This window comes from Gouania willdenowi, chromosome 1 (assembly GCF_900634775.1).
Source record: "Gouania willdenowi chromosome 1, fGouWil2.1, whole genome shotgun sequence".
Taxonomy (NCBI): Eukaryota; Metazoa; Chordata; class Actinopteri; order Blenniiformes; family Gobiesocidae; genus Gouania; species Gouania willdenowi.
This window is the reverse complement of record NC_041044.1, coordinates 5,842,163-5,862,438: the sequence shown is the minus strand read 5'-3', so window position 1 is coordinate 5,862,438 and position 20,276 is coordinate 5,842,163. Positions and strand designations below refer to the sequence as shown.

Below are 20,276 nucleotides of genomic sequence, written 5' to 3'. Positions count from 1 at the left end.
TACAGCTTGATGTCATTCAAGCTAGGTTCAATTCAAATAGGGAAAAGTGACAAATCAAATTGGTGAAACTAAATGTACTTACTATTTGTGCATAAACAGACTGATAATGATTTCAACTGGGTCTCATGTGTGGAATTATAGATTAAATTATTTCTACAATACTTTTAAAAACAGTGACATTGATCTCGGTCAGTTAAGAATTCAAACATTTCTTTTTACGTGCACAAAGACGACACTTCTTAAGGTGTTAAACTTTGACCTCGATGTAGACATGATGAAAAGGAAAAAAAAACATCACATTGAGTGAAAAGTATACTAGAATATGTAGTGTCAACTGGAAAATACATTACATCACCTTTGCTTGTAAAATAGATTTTCCTAAATAGGTGGATCAGTGCTGTTGATGCTGAAGGCTGGTTGACCAATAATAACTGTCTTCTTAACAAGGAGAATAATAAAAAAAATAAAAAAAATAGCTGTCAGATGAAAGGAAATCCTGATATTGATGATCAAACAGAGGTACGCATTGGCTACCATTTTTTAAATGATTGGTTTAATATTTCTTTATCCATTAAAACAGCATTGGTGACTTTCTGCCTCTTTCGTTTTGCTATTTTTAGCCACCACTGAGATTGGAGACAGGCCACCGCTGATGCAGGGGAAGACACAAGTGGGCGATGATGGTATGGTGAGAAAAAATGACGACAACCACAGAGACATGAGCACAAATCACTGCTGTTGTTACTGCGTCTCAAAGTACGTGTCCTGTCTGTGGACTCAAATCCTTCATCTTTCAACCTGACATATAGCGATCTGTCTTACTACAGAAATGGAAGCTGAGAAATCCAATCAGAGATCTTGGTGGTCTGGTGGAATCTTACCCAAGCCGTCACTGTGGCATGTTGAGCAAATCCCTTAAACTCAATCCAACTGCTCCGCAGGTGAATAAAAAGTGACATTAAAAGGACTAAGCACCCATTATGGAGGCACCATGCTAATTAATGACTGTATTTAGTAACCAATGACTGAGAAAAGTAGCTTCTTCTTTTTTCACACGACTTCCAAATTTGTGGGTAGCACCACTTTGAAAATCTGTTTAGGGCCATGGGGGTGGAGTGCAGTGGTTCTCAAACGTACCCCTTTCTCTTACTTTTGATACCTAGTACCCCCTTATGTCCGACGACTACATTTTGCTCAGAATTTGGTGGGAAAAAACTATAGAGTATAGTGATGGAATGAATGAGTGATGAAACCCATTTTAAAGAATCTCATTTTCATTAAATAAGAAGAATAAAACCGTATTTATGTTCTGTTAAACTGCCTGTGAGCTGCCTCTCACCCTCCTGCTAAGCAGGGGAGGGGCCAGGTGGAAGCCCCTCCCACTTGTGAGTGTGCACAACTGATTCTTTTAATCACACAAACCAGTCGCTGTGGGGAACTGAGGCAATGACGGTGCATGCTCAGAAGAAGAATTTGTTCTGTACCCTCAGCTGGGACTGAACTTTGTGTGCAAAGACTCTTTTCATGATTGATGGACAGCTGGTAAGCACCTCTAAATAACCACAGGCACATAAAAAACTTAATTCAAAAGCAATCAAGAGACTTGGACTTACGCATTGTTTAGCATTGAAAATTAAGTTGAATGCATTTCCTGTTAATTTTTTTGTAAAGTTTGGCAAATTGTTTATTGTTCAACAGTCAATGCAAGGAATGATTATTGAGGTTGGAACTGGTTTAGTTTAAAGGTGTATTATGCTTATATCCAGTACCAGAGGGAGCTCAGAGGGAGAAGAAAATGGCGCTACGTACAGAGTTGACATTCCCAGCAGCGCACAGCAGTGCAAACTGGACCAGAGCATGTGTGGAACTCATGGATAGTGTGGCGATGGTGAGATAAAACAATAAAACAATGCAGTGACACTCTGCATGTCCAGGAGGAAGAGGAAGTTGCGTGTGTACAGACTGACGGGAGAGAAACTTGAAGGAATGCCAAAATATAGTAAGAAATCTATTCAACTCTGAACCAGACAGATAAATAATAATAAATTTGCCATCAAAAGCCTGGTCTCAGTGGGTTTTTTTTTTTTAATATATATAAGGAAACAATGTTCAGATATTAGAGTTGTCACTAAAGCAAAAAAATAGCTTTAAAGTCACTGACAGGGTTTTTTAGAAAAAGGCTTTTTTTCTCAGCTTTTTGCTCTGAAACTGAAGATTTGTGTAAAACTTGCTCTATTCAACAGCTGATTACAAAAGAAACAATTTATCTTTTTTTTTGATGAAAGTAGAGGCTTCAATCTTTCAGAATCTGGTGTCAGATTTCAGATAGTCATAGTCGAAAATATTCTGTGGGTCTTTAAAATCAGTTAAAATGCTCAAAAACGGCTGGCACTGAGGGGGGTAGAAAATCTGTCACTGAATGAGTTACTGTAAGTTAATTTACTTTAACAATCTGATTCTGTTAAAAGACGTAGTTAAAAGGAATGATGATTATATATATCTGATTTGTTTCTTTGTTATAACTGGGCAAATAAATACCAGACATAGACGTTAAATACTTTTGAAATTTGGTTGTTAAAATACCAATCATTTAATATAATTGATTAAGATTAAAGTGAAAAACGTTGTTTAAAAAAAATGACAGATTTAAAACTCAAAGTTGAAAAGTTAAATTTGATTTCAATGAATGAATGGTTCTACTGTGTATTTTCCTTTTGAAGTTTTTCACCTAAACTGATGCACCAACCTACAGACAATACTTTAAATAAAAAGAAAAGAAGTGATTGAAGGTTCTGTGAGTGAAGTCCAGGAACCACATCCAGAAAAGAGAAGTTCCTCTCAAGTCAGGAACAGCAAAAAATGAAGATTGACTTGACAATTTAATTATTTCTGTGGTTTTTATCATTTCCAGTTACCTCCCTCCTGATGAAGACTGACCTTTGTATTTTCAGTTCATGTTCAAATCAAGATTGTTGTCATTGAGTGTACAGTATTTGTTGTTTGTCTGTTATTTTTATTATTCAGTATATTTTTCTCTTATTTTGTGTGTTTTTGTTGTCGTTTTTGTGTGTTGTTGGTTGTGTGTATGTTTTTGGTGTTGTTTGGTTGTTTCTTATGTCATTTTGTAAGTTTCTCTGTTAAGCTTATGTATTTTGTAGTGATCTTGTGTGTTTTTCTCTGTGTGTGTCTGTTGTCGTTTTGTGTGTTGGTGGTAATGGTAAGTATTATTCTCTCTTAGTGTGTGTGTTTTTGGTGTCAGTTTGTGAGTTGCTGGTTTGTTTCCTCACGGTTGGACTATTGTAACAGTCTGTTTACATGCCTTAGCAAAAAGGATCTGGCTCGTCTTCAAGTGGTCCAGAACTCTGCTGCACGCCTCCTGACCCGTACCTGTAGGAGAGCCCATATCACTCCTATTTTAAAAACTCTACATTGGCTCCCTGTCATCTACAGGATGAATTTTAAAATCCTTGTGCTGACTTTCAGGGCCCTTCATGGCCAGGCGCCTGAATACATTGAGGGTCTGATCCAGCCCTATGTTTCAAACAGGAGCTTGAGGTCTTCTTCTCAAAACCTGCTGATGGTCCCCCGCACCCGCTTTAAAACACGAGGTGATCACTCTTTTAAGGCGGTAGCTCCTCGTCTCTGGAATGCTCTTCCACACACTCTGCGGATGCTGGACTCTGTGGATGTTTTTAAAAGTCATCTAAAGACTCACTTTTTTATGGAGGCTTTCTTGACTCACTCCTGTTTGTGAATGGACTCTTTTATACATTGTAGCATCATTGGAGTGGACTTTTATATGCATTGTGCCCTTTTTAAACTGTAAATTGTGAAGCACTTTGTGACCCTGGTCTGAAAAAAGTGCTATATAAATAAACTTTACTTACTTACTTTACTTAATATTCAGTGTGATTATAATTTTTCACAAAAGATAAACATTATAAAACCCCATATTTTTAATGCTTTCATTTGTTATTTTTCCTCTCTCTCTCTCTCTCTCTACTACCCCCCCTGTAGTACCATTGCGTACCCCCATTTGAGAAACATTGGTCTAGTTGTTATGGAAGTGGGCTTGAGGGTCACTGGTTTGAATCTCACCTAGACTCTAATGGAAACATATTAGCTCCGTTGCTCTTACACAGCAGATCTAATGATTAGAGTCAAAGTGTCAATTTCCACCGCATGCGTATGTGGTCCGTCACTGCTGCGTAATGACTCCGTCAGTTCAGAGCCCTCTGCAACATATACGCAGCCCTTCAATCTTTGCTGGACGCTGGAGCAACGCTTTTATTTTCAAAATAAAATACTCCGTGTTCAAGGCGGATCATAATTCCATCCATTTTCCGACTCACTTGCTGCTTTTCATGGTGGTGGGTCTGCTGGGTCCTATCTCCAGCTTTCTTTGTGCGCTAGGCGGGGCTACACCCTGGACAGAGTGGCAGTGAATCATATTTCACAGAAGATCTACAGGGCAGGATTGAGTCCATTTCCTTCTGCTCCTCTCGAAGGACACAATGTTTGTATGGCTTTGTGCTTCTCTTTGTATTCCTTAAAAAGTCTTAAAAGGCATTACATTTATGAATTTGAAAAGGCCTTAATTGTCATTAAAATGTCTTAAATCATTGTTTTAAAAGTCTTTTAACTTTTGAACACAAAAGTATGATTTTATGATTATCAACAAGCATTTTTTAAAAAATGTATAATTTACCAAACATTGCTCATCACGACAGTGGAACCCAGAGGGACTTCATGCTTGTAGCAACTTTGAACAACACGTTGAAATGTAGATTTAACAATAATGTCCTGTCCAACAAAGGTTTTTCTTAATGTTTTTTTATTTGTATTTTTGTTGTGGTTTTATGGATTTCTGGCTATTTTTGTAGTGCTCTTGTGTGTTTTTGGAGTGATTTTGTCATTTTGTATATGTTGTGTTTACTTTGAAGGCCGCCAGTTGCACGTCGGCACTAGACAATGGAAAAAGTTTACCCTAATTATATGTTATTGATGTGGCTTTGCTTTAACTGTGAGGTTGGTTGTAAATTTAATTTAAAATGGCAGTAAAAATACTTAAATTTAATTTGACTAAAGCTGCAAGAACCCTGTATTTCACTATATCGCGTGAATTAGCGAGATCTCCTGAGTCCAACAGTTACATATCACAGATGGAGGCGGTGGGGAGTGACGGACAGTGGATTACGCAGCAGAGACGTTACAAAGAATTTACGCATCCAGTGAAAATCCAGTGTTATTCTGTCAAATTTGTGCATTTTTTAGGATTTTTACGTGGGCCATTATGGTGTCTGTGAAAAAGGTAGAGTAAAAACTCTGTTGAAGGGAGGTACTGTATATACCACCAACTGATGCACTCTAGACCTTAAGTCTCATGTTAAATTGCTATTGTCTTTGTGGGGTGTGGGTAAGCAGTGAAGCAAGGTTTAGGGAGCGGTTTTGTTGGGTAATTAGTTGCAGCTGTACCAAGGTCGCTAATTGTCCTTCGCCGTTATATTCCAATGAGCAGCAGAGAGCAGCGTAGGGGCCTGAGGTGAGCAGTGGAGAAAGACCAGCTGGACTAGCAGTTTCAGAGACTCAGATAAATGATGTTAATACCTTTTAGTTCAGACAAAACAACAATATTCTGAAAAAGTAGAAACTATATTAGGACTGGGTGATATGAACCAAAACTCATATCACAATATTTTTCCTCAAAATGGCAATATACGATATTAATCTCAATATTTTTTAACTCAATAAAGTCTTGAAAGACAATTGTGGGTTAAATTTGTTGATTCAAAATGCCGCACAAGCATATTTATTAACAAACAGCAGCACAATATGTGCCACTTTAGTCTGTTTGTCATCTAAAGGACAGGACGTGTGAGTGAGTTCTGTAGTGGGGCTTGTTTTGGGGAAGGTCTGGGTTAGAACGCACTCAGCATTCATCATAATCATGCTGTTCTGAGAAGTAACGAAAGCTGCAACTCTTCTATATATATATATATATATATATATATATATATATATCAGAAATGCGTTAAAATTGTAAAGGACACTGATTGACTGTACTCTATGAATAATGTGAAATACTTGTGTGATTGTATAAATAAAAAACAAGTTCATAAAATATAGATATATCTTGATTTAGGCGATATTGTCATTTTCCATATCACCAAAATAGAAAACTCAATATATCTTAAATCACAATATATTGCCCAGCACTAAACTATATATATGTTTATGATTAATGTAGTTTCCGTTTTTTATTCATTGATAAAATATTTTTGGAAAACATTTTAACTGTTTTTCTGGGTATAGATATGGTAGTTCAAACTAATATGTTATTTGATCAGTTTAAACAATCCTTGAATTGTATTAATTAAGGCAGTAGTCAATAAATCACATCTATCTGCCATGCAGGGTTGGGGTCAATTGTAATTTTTACACGCGTAATTAATAATTACAGTTGTGACATAGTTGAAATTGGAAAAATCAGTTGCTGATGTAATGGAATTGTAAATGAGTCCAGATCATTTACTTTGTAATTGGCATAGAAATTATATATAAAACAACTATCACTTACAATTTAACTAAACTGGGGAACCATCTTACAGTTCTATGGCCTACACCAAAAGCACGTACCAAAAACATCAATACCAATATTTTCATGGATAAGGAAGTCTAACATAAAGAACAAGAAATTAAAAAACAAAAGATGTTAATTTTACATCTGATTTAAGACATGGGTCAAAACTGACTCGTTATCATAAGAGATGCTAACAGAAAGCTAACACAAAAGGAAGGTTACATTTTATGGGGTTATTTATTTCAGGTTTGGTAATTGTGATAATGGAATTTGAACTTCTGTAATTGAGAATGTAATTGTAACTAGGCAAGACCTGTATTCGCAAGGCGAATACATATTTGGCAATTGAAAATTAAAAAAATAAAAAAATAAATAAAAAAATAAAACCTGTATCTGGATTTGTTGACAAGTTTGTTGTTTTTACTAATTAAATTGAAAGTAATAATGCAGGAAAAACAGAAGACTGACCTTGACCTTAAATATGACCTTGAGCAAAGGTCAAGGTCACACATTGAAAGGAAATGTTGTTCAATGGTACCAGTCTGAGCACTGTATCTTAATGTGTGTCCAAGTTATAGGGAACAAAGTATTTATTTGTTTTGGCTGAGCTTCATCATCCTGAGAGCGTCGAGTCCTCAATTTGTTGATGTGACCTTGACATTGACCTTTTGGCTCCAAAAAAGGTCAACTGCACATCCTTGGCATTGCCCCTATGAGATGACATACGTGTCATTTGTGCTGCATTAATAGCCTAGGAAGAGTTCCAGGACAAAGGAGTTGCGGAAGAAAAATAATAAGAAGAACTTCTATGTGAACAATGTATTTGGCAATATTCAATTGCCAAATACAATTAACTTTCAGGGAGAAAATTACTGAAGCTGTGATAGTGTTACGGCTGGTAAGTTTGTTATTTTATTTTGGACTGGAGATTTCTGGTAGACCTGTTTTGGTCTTTAGGTAGTTTTAGTCCTTTGTATGTATTTGTAGTTTAGAGGGTGGACGCTGGGACGACGGCCCTGTATAGGGTTGGCCCAGTGTCCTCCCTGTTTTTGTTTGGCCAGGGTCTCCAGTCCATTTTAGTTTGTTCTGTTGCTACTTTTAGAATTTTGTTAATAAATACTTTTGATAAACCTTTGATTTCTGTGTTCCATCTTGTTTATGTTGCGGCCCCTCAAACCTTGACATGACATCCTAGAAGGGGTCGTAACAGATAGTAATTGAAAAATGGAATTGAACCCAACCCTGGGCATGACAGACAAAAACGAAACCAATGGTCTGTACCTGCTCGTGGTGCTCGATGCCCATGCTGATTGTGTTGATCAGGATGGCAATCATGATCCCGCGGTTGAAGTATTTGCTCTCCACAATGCCCCACAGCTTGCTCCTTATCTCACACCAGTGTCTCTTTGGACTGCAGCCCTTACAGGTTCTCTTCTTGACCCTCTCCCTCCCGCCCTCCCTGTCCGTTTCCTCAACAGCACCTTCTTCTGCTTCATCGCTGGTTGCGCTGCATACTGGCCCCACCCTGTCTCCTAGGGTAAGTGCTCCAGCGCACTGAGGGCAGCTGTCGGTACCCGAGGCTGTGCTGAGAGCTGTGGGCTCAGCAGCTGATGGATGGTCAGGCCTGTAATGATGAGGACAGGGAAGACCTGGCCAAACACAAATGTCAGATAACAAAGAGTGAGTACTCGAACCATGAAACTCAGATAGAAGAGGCCCGATTCTCAAAAGATTGCTGGTGGTTAGTGGCAAATTGGGGTAAAAGCAGGGAACATGTTGGTTATAGGCAATTTTGATGTGCTGAGTCCGAATATCCATGTTCTCAAGCTGATTTTCATGTCCTTCATGGTCAAATTCATCGTTCAAAACTTCTTATAGACATGGTTAGCTTAGAGATGAATTCATGCTCGTGCCAACAACTGTGCAGAACCTTTCGATGCAACTGTTGGAAAACTCAGCTCCGATGTACTGCACTATGTGGGTGTAAAAAACACAGTGATACCAGTGAACAACTTGTCTGCATAAACACAAATTAATGATTTCATTCACAAGTATTATTGATAACAACAATTATGCCTGCACAACATTTTGGGTGTATGTGTTCCGCAGAGTTTTTGCTGTTATTTAATGTAATGTAACGAACTTTAAGGACATCCCAAATTGATTTGACTAAAATTTGACCTAATAAATCGACATGATTACACTCTGATTAGCCAAAATCTGCTGTTTTGGCAGCCATTTTGATTCTCAATTTAAGAGGTAAAGGGCTCAAGTTACAGATTGGGAACATTGATATTATTTTACCCCAAATGCTCTTAACAGTCAGCTTTTTGAGAATTGTGCCTAGTCTAAGGCACTTTTCTCAGAGAACACCATCATACCACGTCTAGGGTGAGCTCTTCTCTCTCGCCCTCCTCGTCCATTGGTCTTCTTCTCCCTTCCTTTCCCACCTCCTCTTCCTCTTCCAACGCCACGAAAACCCCTGGGCTTTCCTCTTAGTGTGTTAAAAAGGTTCACAGTTTGTCTTTTGGCTTTGCGCAGGAAATGGCAGACCAGCTGGAAGAGCTCCTCATAGCAGTCTCCAGGTTCACTGGCCAGGGTGGACGAAGACGAACAGCGAGCTCGCTGCTCCTGCATCAGCTGATGCTCCCTCTGCTTGGTTTCTGAGAATTGGGTTGCGATGACCACGAGGCACAGGTTAATCATGAAGAAAGAACCCACCTGCAAGAGTGAGAGGAAAGCATGAAGCACATGGGCTGAATTTTGTGAGATGGTTGAGTTTATGGCTCTCATTTGGGTGTACCCCAACGTTGGTGAAATATGATCTAGTATACATTTTCATAAACTTGTCCAATAACAAAACAATTGTACTATATTTTTCGGATTATAATTTGCCACATTATTTAGACATTTTAATTTAGACATTTTATTAATTTGTTCGGTAACACATTACTTGAAATTTTATACATAAGGCTGACATTACGCTGCCATTGTCCATTATGGCCATGAATAAGGTGTCATTAAGGCTGTCATTAAGTGTTGTTTGCTAAACGATGACACCATAGGAGCTATGTTGGCATTTTTGGGTTAGGTGGAGGAATCTAGTGGGGTTAGGGTTAGGTTTCTGGTTATTTTCTCTCGATGAAACCCATTGAACGGTTCTGGACCGTTCAGTTTGGTATGGGGAGTCAAAGGCAAGGCACGGGCCGGCACATGTTACTTGGGTTTCTCTGTATGTACACCGTTCATCAGGAAGTTTGTGAAGGTGTTATCGGTGTCGGGAGTGTCTGAGATGGGTTCAGAGACCAGCAGTAGGTAGAACGAATGCAGTCAGTCACAACTGAGCCTGCTTGGCTAACCCTGGAGATAGACTATGTGCAAGTGAGATGGGAATGTACATGGGATGTTAGGGTTAGGGTTAGGGAAACAAACAACACTTAATGACAGCCTTCATGACACCTTATTCATGCTAATAACATGTCATAATAATGACAGCATATATCAGCCTTATTTATAAAACTTCAAGTTAAGTGTTACCATTTGTTACAACACTATGCAAACACACAAGAGATGAAAAAATACATTAAACATAATTTATATATAAGGGTCAGGGTTCCCACGGTCATGAAATTCCTGGAAAAGTTAACGATTTTCCAGTCTTGAAAAGTCATGGAATATTTTAACTATTTTGGAAAAGTTTTTAATGTTTAAATTATATTAAACCCTAAAGATGTTAAGCATTAATCAGAGTGACACCTGTTCCAATCCAACCTTCGCTATTACTATTAGGGGACGTTAAGCAAGTCCCTTAACAGTTCCAGCCAGATTCATTTTGTCTTCTTTTTAAATATGTTAAGATACGGTTTCGTCTATTCAGACAAGGTCTTGCCTAAATAAATGGAACCTTAAAGGGATAGTTTGCCTATTTAAGACATGACGTTGTATGCAATCCTCACCAGCACTATAGTGCATACACATTGTCTCACTCAGTGGTCACCTCCCTGGTCCGAGTTCTGGCCGCTTGAAGTTGTTCAAGAAAGTAGTCCCGGTTAGTTTTCGGGGCCACAAAACTGTGCGTTTTTATTAGAAAAAAATATATGCGTTTGAAAGCTTGATTCATTTACATCACAAAACCGCCCACAAAAAAAATTCATACCTCCAGTTTTAATCGGCACTATTTTCTCTTCCGTTTCCATCAATCCGCGCTGCCGTTGACGTCAGCGCGCATGTTCCGATAATAGGGTTTACACACTCTAATAGCAATGACGGAAGACCGAAGCAAGAGAAAGTAAAACGTACGTACATTAACAATGGTACGAACTTGTAAATTCCCAGGTTGTGACCACAAAACTGTGCCGGGATCACCGTTCAGCTTCCATCATTTTCCAGTTTCTGATATAACTATGAGACAGCTTTGGCTGGTTGCCATCGGCTATTCTGCGGGAGCGAAAATATCCAGTACAAAGGATTTTCGTGTGTGCAGTGCTCACTTCAGCGAGGACGATGACATCCCCAACCGAGGAAACAGCAAAAAACGCATTTTGAATACTGCTGCTGTACCAGTACCACGGATAAGCTCTATTTACTAACTTGATGTTGCATACGACACCTTGATTTTGAAGCTAACGTCAGTGTTTAGGCTACACTGAGCTAACCGGGGCAATGATAGCATCGACAACAATCGACTATTTGGTGAGAAAATCTGCAAATGTCTTTACTAATGAATTGAAGTCTCTATATACTGTAACACAACAATATATGATGCCTCGCTATTGCTGTTATTGTCTGTAACGTGTGTTGGTATCATCGTGTTTATAAGTGTGCTTGAAGTCACATACAGTTAGGGCAGTACTGTACGGTAAACAATCTGATGTTTAGATTCCAGTGGAAATCACGTTAAAATTACTTTCTTCATCATCTGTTTCATCTGATATTGTGCTAAAATTGCATTCATCATCGGAAGTTTCGGAGTCAGACATGTTGTCCGCGAGTCGCGCTATCAACAGCTGATGGGATTAGGCGCACCGATGACGTTGACGGCAGCGCGGATTGATGGAAACGGAAGAGAAAATAGTGCCGATTAAAACTGAAGGTATGAATTTTTTTTGTGGGCGGTTTTGTGATGTAAATGAATCAAGCTTTCAAACGCATATATTTTTTTCTATTAAAAACGCACAGTTTTGTGGCCCCGGAAACTAACCGGGACTACTTTCTTGAACAACTTCAAGCGGCCAGAACTCGGACCAGGGAGGTGACCACTGAGTGAGACAATGTGTATGCACTATAGTGCTGGTGAGGATTGCATACAACGTCATGTCTTAAATAGGCGAACTATCCCTTTAACTTAACATAAGTCCCTTAACCCTAACACCTTGTGTTGTATATCACTTTGGATAAGTGTCTGCTAATTGTAATTGTAATATTGTAATTAAACATGGGTAGCACTTAGTTGTTGTTTATTGTTCCATTCAATAGCTGATGCATCGTTATTTAAAAAATATTACATAATGAGTGTCAAAGGCAATGGTGCAATTGTACGATGCTATATGTGCCACATATAGCCATGGCACACTGTCAGACCTCTGTTACACTAGTACACTGGAAAGGCCCACTCATTTTTGAGCTCTAATGTTCTTGAATAGATCTTAGCGGTTCAGAACTAAGTCATGAAAATTTGGTAAAATATTTTGGAAAAGTTTTGAAAGGGTGGTCCATCAAAGCATGGTAAATAATAAAGTTTCAGATACCCTCGATCAGAACCTAGCAGATCAGTGATTTAGTCACCACTGGCATGAAGGGTTTATTTAAAACTCTGAATCTCTTAAGAATTCCTCCAGCAAATGTCAACCAAGCCACAGTTGCTACATGGACTTTCTAAGTAACATTTTTATGCAACTTTCAGTTTGCTTTTCCAGAACAAAACCACAAATATTTATATTTATTTTTGCTGTGGCTACAAAACAAAGATATTGTTCTTCTTTTTTTTTTTTTTACTTTTCCAGGTTCACAGTTTATAAAACTCTCTCATAAAGGTGGCTCAGCACGTTGTGCTACACGATAGATTGTTTGCTAAGACAACTTCTGTTATGGTGACACATTAAAAATACTTTCTGTGAAATTTATGGGAATACCATCTTCGAGGGACAGAATTGTAATTATATCATACAATCCATTCCTGGTTTTAAAGAAAATCAAACCATCAGTTTTTGTGTCTTAAAAATATTTTGTCTTACTGGCTAAAAGACTACATTTCCTTTGCAGACTGAGATTATTTGGTGTGAGTACCAGTGTGAGGATGACCTTGTATAATGCTGTCATGGGAAGTTTGATCAGATATGGGATGGCTGCAATGCAAATTCAAGATTAAAAAAATGCTAAAATGGGCCATGAAATAAATTGGCAAGAAAAATGACCTCCCACTTCAATCTACAGTATCTTTGAAAAGACTGTTGTTAAGCAGGTGCAAAAAAATTTGAAGGACACATCATGTTCTCCATTCAGAATATGAACTGATAAATATACCAAGACACAACCAATTATTGGGAAATCTATTTAAAATCTGCTTGTTTACACGTCATCATCTTCTTTAATAAGGAATTACAAAGTATATCAGCCATAATGTTAAGCATTTGTGTCTTGAGTCAATTTATTATCCTCAGATGTGTGTAAAAAAAAGATGAAAAGGATCAGGAAAAGGAGAGGGAAAGAGAAAAGGGAGAGCACGAGGTCAACCAGACAAGTAGAGCAACTATGTTAGCATAAAAGGGATAGAAGAGCAGAGAGAGGGATGAAGATGATCGCTCCACGCTGATGACCACATTGGACCTTAAAATTAACCCGTGACAGGGACTGTGCATGGACAGATGTGCGAGTCATTGTATACGGAATCATCCCCAACAGTTCTTCATCAAAAAACAGACGTGTGATCAGGTTGGTTGGCTTTCACAGCAGGTCTCTGTAGTCTGTGACTGAGAGGAAAGCAGAGTGTACCAGAACACACTCTGCTCCTCAGCTGGTCCCATCAAATATTTACTCCCACACTCAGCTTGAGCCACAAACATACAAATGGGAAGGTTTGTGCGTGTTTGTTCCGAGTCTTTTCAGCAGAGCTAATGTGTCAGAGTGTGAATCTGATAGGAATTAGAGAAAACAAGTTGTTGTCGCTATTTTGTCAGTGCATGGGTGAGTTAATGTGAGCTGCAGATTCAAAATGCAAAACGAGTTGCTGTTCACAGTTTAGAGAAGATGTGTGTCTTATTTTAGTTCAGGGGCCAAATACAGACCATTGATCCTAAGTGCAAGGATCTAAAATTATAAAGGAGTAAATTCTACATTATAGTGCTCCAGTTTTCATATCTATGGATAAATAATGTAAAGTAATGTGAGGTAAGCATATGAAGATTAACCGATAGGAATCGGGATCTAGATACAAACCTGCGCGATGCAAGTGTGTTGATTCATTCCGTGTGCATCGGTACAATTTACGAGTGAAATCGTGACGCATCAGTCACTACATGCCTGCATTGGTAAAATCCATGGTTGCATCAATTTTTTCATCCATCCATCCATTTTCTGACGCGCTTATTCCTGTTTTCAGGGTCGCCGGGCAGTTTTTTCATGTTGTATTTCATTCTAACCAGTGTTTCCGAGGCACATTGAATGCACCATCAATGCTTTGCGTTTTGTTTTGAACACGGACTGAAGCCATGAAGCACATTAGTACCACAACAAAAGTTATAAAAGTGCTGTTAAACCTTACACAATCTGAGGGGCTCACTCGTATCAATAGGCGCTGCTGCTGCCCCCGCCCCCGCCCCCAACCCTGAGGGAGATTGGAATCAGAGCTCCAGCAAAACTGGTGAGAAAAGTGTCAGAAATACCTTTGTCCAAGGCGGTACACCCTGTACCTGTGATAAAGACATAACTGACCCCAGATCTGTTCTCAGAAGTGTATATTATTTTATTTTTTAGTTAAATATAACTCAGCGAGGGTGTGTTTATAGTAGCTGTGACTGTTAATAGCAGTTGTGAAAGACGTAATAGTGAAAGGTTATTATTAGTATTATTCATATTAGAGATGTTAATGCTTTCTGCTCCTCACTACTGTATTAGCCTCATACCTGCTGAAGAGTTTATGTTAGTATCTGTGTGGCAGACAGGAGAATATGGACATTGTACTATTGAAAGTGTCACTTTATTTCACTCATTGAGAGTGATGTTGTCTCTAGAGCTGAAACCTTTCCTTGAATTACTCAAATTATTTGATTACAAAAATCATTTGACGCAAATCTTTTGCCTCGAAGCGTCGTTTCATTTATGTGACGTCACCAAAGTCTGTATCACGACCACTTTGTACTTGGTCTCTGGACTCACACACCAAAACACGCCCTCACTACACATAAGATATTTATGATAAAAAAAATATGCTGAAATAAAGTAAAGTAAAATAAAACAAAGAATACTAAATATGTATACCAAAAACGACAACAGAAATGCACAAAAATTGAGATTACAGCTGAAAAGGCGTAATTCTTATTTAGAATTGTTTTATTTACATTTATTTTTTATGAAATATACATTGTGTACCTGTTTGGCTTGATATTTGATTTTATATTGATTCTTTTGTTCTCAGGTGGGTAATATGCAGAAGGTGCAATCCTTTTTTGTATTGTATTGTATTAAGACAAAATAATGGCTAAATGGCCTTTACTATTTAAGTTAAAGTTTGTATTAATAGTTTTACATGTTTTACAGTAAGTTAACTTAACTGTATTGTTATTTAATTGTTGGCACTGGCACTTATAAACACTAAATGGTTAAAATGCAATAAATTGACTTAGTTTTGGAGCCAAATGTTGGATTTGGAATAAACACCTCTGTTTTTTTAAGAAATAAAAGCCAAATGCTTGATCATTTCACAGCCGCATCATTTTCGTTAAGCGTTATTTTTTTATTATTATTATTATTATTATACATCAATTTTATATAGCGCTTTTCTGGGTTCTCAAAGTCACTTTACAATGAAGGGAGCAGCGTTGGGGGCCGGTGCCTTGCTCAAGGGCACCTTTTTTTTGGTTGGTTAAAAACAAATATATATATATATATATATTTGATTTATCGATGAATCAATCAATAAAGAATCAACAGCTGCAGCCCTAGTTGTCTCACTGTTTAATGTTTTGACAGTATGATTAACAAATGTGAGGAAACCGATTCCTGTTCCTTAATGTTCTAAATCTCAACGCTACTTGTGAAAAGGCCTGTTTTTTACGCATAGAGAGATACTAGTAGAGATTAGAAGTAAAATTTTCACTTTTTTTGTTACATTTGCTGCTTATAAGGAATACAATACATCCTCTGCCTCTAGTACCATACTGGATTACAGCTACTCATTTACTATTTAAATTTTTGGTAGAATTTCTTTGAATCATGTTGAATCACATCATATCGCATTGTGTAGAACTGAATCACCATCAAATCAATATCAAATTGTATCGAATCGTGAACAGGGGGTGTATCGTATCGCCAGGAAATTCAATGTATCACTAATGTATCGTATCGCTGGTTGTGTATCAAGGTGCGAATCGAATCGTTGTCAGTGATGGAGATTCACATGCCTAATGTGAAGTACCAACAGATATCAGTCACTGTAGGATCTTTGCTTTAAATGTCCTTGATTTTTTGACCAATTATTATTAATTTGGGAACGTTTTGTGCAATTTGTGGAAAATTGCAGGATTTTGTGAAAATTGAGAGTTCTTTCAACAATCAAAAATAGGCATGGAGAAACTGTGAGTCCTGCAAATATGTTGGAGTTCATTGGTTTTGTTACATTTGACATATCTACAACTGAATATGGTGGTCATTGATATTTACACATGGATTCATGTTTTCTCTTTTGTCACAGCGGGGGACACAAAATATGATTGTTTGATCCGAAGGTCACGTTACCAACATTCATGTCAGCATTTAGAATAATGACCAATTTAAGCAGGAGTTTCTGCTATTTTGTATTTTTTTCTGTATTCAGTTTGAGTATTTTAGATGTGTGCGTGTATAAATCCAGAAGGAGCAGTGCTGTTTTTGTCCTGATCTTAGAACTGTGGACCAGCTCTTCGCCCTTAGCAGGATCCTTGATGGTACATGGCAGTGTTTCCCAACCAGGGGTACGCGTACCCCTAGGGGTATGTGAGCACATTGCAGGGGGTATGTGAAAAAATTAAGAATTTATTTCCAAGATAAAAAAAAAAAATATTCTCAGTCATTTTATAAGTCTGTCAAAAACGGTCCGTGTGCGCTATGACTTGTTTCCCTGGGGAGAGAATAACCTGTGGCACAATCAAAACAGCGGAACCCTTTTTACCTGCAGCAGGTGTAAATATGGATAGATGAATGAAACGTCCTGTTGCTGTGGATACAGGAGGGGGAGAGGAGCCTGCCGACAAACGCAAGAAAGATACAAACCTAAACCAAGGCTGTATAGTGAAAACTATGTTTTATTTGGATTCACTTCTACGTCCGCGGACCCGCCGCAGCCTCAGTGCTTCTTTTGAAATCCTGGCAAATAACTCCATGAAGCCAGCCCATTTACAGCGACACCAGAGTACCAAACACTCGAAAAGTGTCGGTAAAACTGAGGAATTTTACAAACGTAAACCGTCGGAGTTTAAATCAAGACAGGATGTAATGATGAAGGCTACGAGTGTGTCAAACAAAGCACTGGAGGCATCTTACGCCGTATCCCTGCTCGTGGCGAAATCAAAAAAGCCTCACTCGATTGTTGAAGAGCTCGTTCTCCTGCAGCTGCGGCTTTGGCTGAAATTATGATCCACAAGTAAGCAGCCGACACACTCAAGAAAATCCCCTTGTCGAACAACACCGTGTCCCGTCGGATTGATGATATGTCGGTGAATATTATTGAACAAGTAGTGAAAAAAATTTAAAAAGCCGGTCAGTTCTCTTTGCAGCTGGATGAAATGACAGATGTGAGCGGTGATGCTCAGCTCCTGGCCTTCGTTCATTACAAAGATGTGTCAGATATAAATGAGCATATTTTATTTTGCAAAAAGCTCCCAGGAAAGACAACCTGGGAACAAATGTTCCAAATTATAGATATCTTTTTCAAAGAACTCGATTTACAGTGGAAAACCTGCGGTCACATCTGTACTGACGGAGCTCCTGCGATGACGGGGAGTGTGAAGGGACTTTTCGGACACGTAAAAAAGTAAATCCCGACATTAAATGGCTGCTTTGTATTATTCACCGCGAGGCACTGGCAAGTAAGCAAATGAGCCCTGATTTAAGTGATGTTATGGATGATGCTGTATAGGGGATTAATTTCATCCAATCCCGGCCACTGACTTACAGATTGTTTAAAACTCTTTGTGATGAGAGCGGTACAGAGCACGGACAGCTTTTGCTTCACACGGACGTCCGCTGGCTGTCCCGTGGGAAAACACTACTCAGACTTTATGAACTGCGCACTGAAGTTTCTGTGTTTCTGACGCAGCATCAGCATCCTCTTGCTTTGGTGTTTGAGGATGCTGAGTGGGTGGGGCGCCTGGCGTATCTCGCTGATATATTTACCAAACTTAACGAGCTCAACCTATCGCTTCAGGGAAAGGAGTCACACATCCTTAAAATGTATGACACAATTAAAGGATTCACAAAAAAGCTCAAACTATGGGAGAACAAATGTGATGATGGAGATGTCAGCTGTTTTCCACTACTTGATTCCCATCTTGCCACCACTGATGTTGCCAGGGGTCCGGTAGTCAAACTGGTGCAAGCACATCTGTCCAAACTTTGCAGTATTTTCAGGACATTGAAAAAAAGTCAGAAGGACTGGATTGGGTGAGGAACCCATTTATTGTGAGTGAGAGCTGCAGCAAACTTCCTGCAAGGCTGCAGGAGCATCTGATGGATTTATCATGTGATCAGGGTCTGAAAATGACCTATGATGAGAAGACATTGACTGAGTTCTGGTGTGATGTGGAGGAGTATCCTGAGCTGGGAAAACATGCATTGATTGAGCTTTTGCCTTTTGGTTCTACTTAGGTATATGTGTGAGGTGAACAGCCTGGTAGCAGCTGTTTCCACACTGTCCCCAGAACTATCAAAGCTTACGAAAGACAAGCAAACTCAAGTGTCTCATTAATGCCCAGATGAAGAAAAGAAAGTACAGCTAATACAGTGTTCAGTGTTTCGTTTCTGATTTTTCAAGTTCAAATGAGACATGTTCAAAGAAGCTCGTTTTGTGGGAAATCTCATAAAAGTTATATATAACACAGGCAGGTTAATTATTTTTTTGGTATTTATTTATATTTTTTCAATTTTCAACTTTCTAATTTTTCTTTAATAATAATGTATTAGTATTATTATTATTTCTTATATTTATCATTTGTATTGCCCTGAAGGCAACACCATTTTATGTTCAATTTGAGTTGAATAAGATAATGCCTGAATATTATTTGTTCAATTTAAGAATAGGAAATAAAATAACGCTTTGAATATTCAGTTGTGTTGTGTTCTACTTTTGAAGAATCATGCGCACACATGAGTGAGGGGGTACTCATGGGATGACAAAACGGCTCAAGGGGTACACAAGACAAAAAAGGTTGGGAACCACTGCTCTAGACCCCAGACCTGGGAATACTTCAAGATCACCCAGGAAGTCCTGGGAAGTCTGGGTTTCCCTGCTCAGGATGCTGCCCCCACGACCCGACTAGAACAAGCGAGAGAAGATGGATGCATGTATTTTTGTTATCTGTTGTGTAGTTGTCTCATCCTTTTGTGTATATTTCCAGTTATTTTATGCATTTACTCTTGGGGCCAAACAATATTAGATCAAGGGCCACATGTGGCCCCCGGGCCACCAGTTGCCATGTCTGTGTTCTGTGTCTCTTAGTGGATTAGTGCATTGTCAAATGTGTACCTAATCTTGTACCTGATGTTAACTGGGCTTTGCACCTGCACAATCTGGTGACACCCAACAAAAAAACACTATGAGTGTACTATTTTTGCCTGTCAATGCCTAATTCCACAGGGCCGAGCGAGTTTCCCTGCAAAGCTTTTAATTCCTCTAAAGTGCCGTTGTTCAAACTGCTCTACATGGTGATAATCACTCGACAGCATCTCTTTAACTCTCTCCATCTTTAGCTTGCTGTGCTTGTTCTTATCGCTCACACATCATGCTTTCTTCCATCACTTTCTCATAACATTCTCATTACTTTTGCTTTTCCACTGAACTCAATTAAAAAATAACTTTTTTTAGAATAACTTAAGTTAAAATGAGAGAGCATGTTCTGACTTAATCTGCTTCATTTTAATGCTGCATACAGTACTCTCCTCACTGTGTGAATGAGGAAAATTTAAATTTGCACATATTCTAGTCTCAAGTGCTGGTCCAAACAGAGACCAGAGGGTGCAATTCTGATGAAGATGGAGTTTATGGTGGTCAGATTAGAAAGATAATGTGTGTCTGAAGCCATCAGCATATGCATAATAAAAAGATAGAGCTGGATGTAAGTAGTGGGACTTGATTTTAAAAAATCTATCTACAAAAGCAAGAATGTTCTGTATGAAAGTGTGTGTGTGTGTGTGTGTGTGTGTGTGTGTGTGTGTGTGTGTGTGTGTGTGTGTGGTGTGCATATCTCCCCGAAGCAGTGTCGGATCGACCTGAAACAGCTTCCAAATA

The 20,276-nt window shown here is 38.6% G+C and overlaps 1 protein-coding gene across 1 annotated transcript in view; it reads right to left on the bottom strand.

Moving 5' to 3' along the window:
• LOC114471718 (voltage-dependent T-type calcium channel subunit alpha-1I-like) overlaps nt 1-20,276 on the bottom strand; it is a 498,082-nt gene that overhangs the window by 145,024 nt on the left and 332,782 nt on the right. Inside the window, exons 9-10 of the mRNA XM_028460576.1 lie at nt 8,962-9,301; nt 7,862-8,229 (exon numbers count right to left, since the gene is read on the bottom strand). Of these exons, the coding sequence (XP_028316377.1) occupies nt 7,862-8,229; nt 8,962-9,301 (708 nt within the window). The remainder of the gene's footprint in view (nt 1-7,861; nt 8,230-8,961; nt 9,302-20,276) is intronic.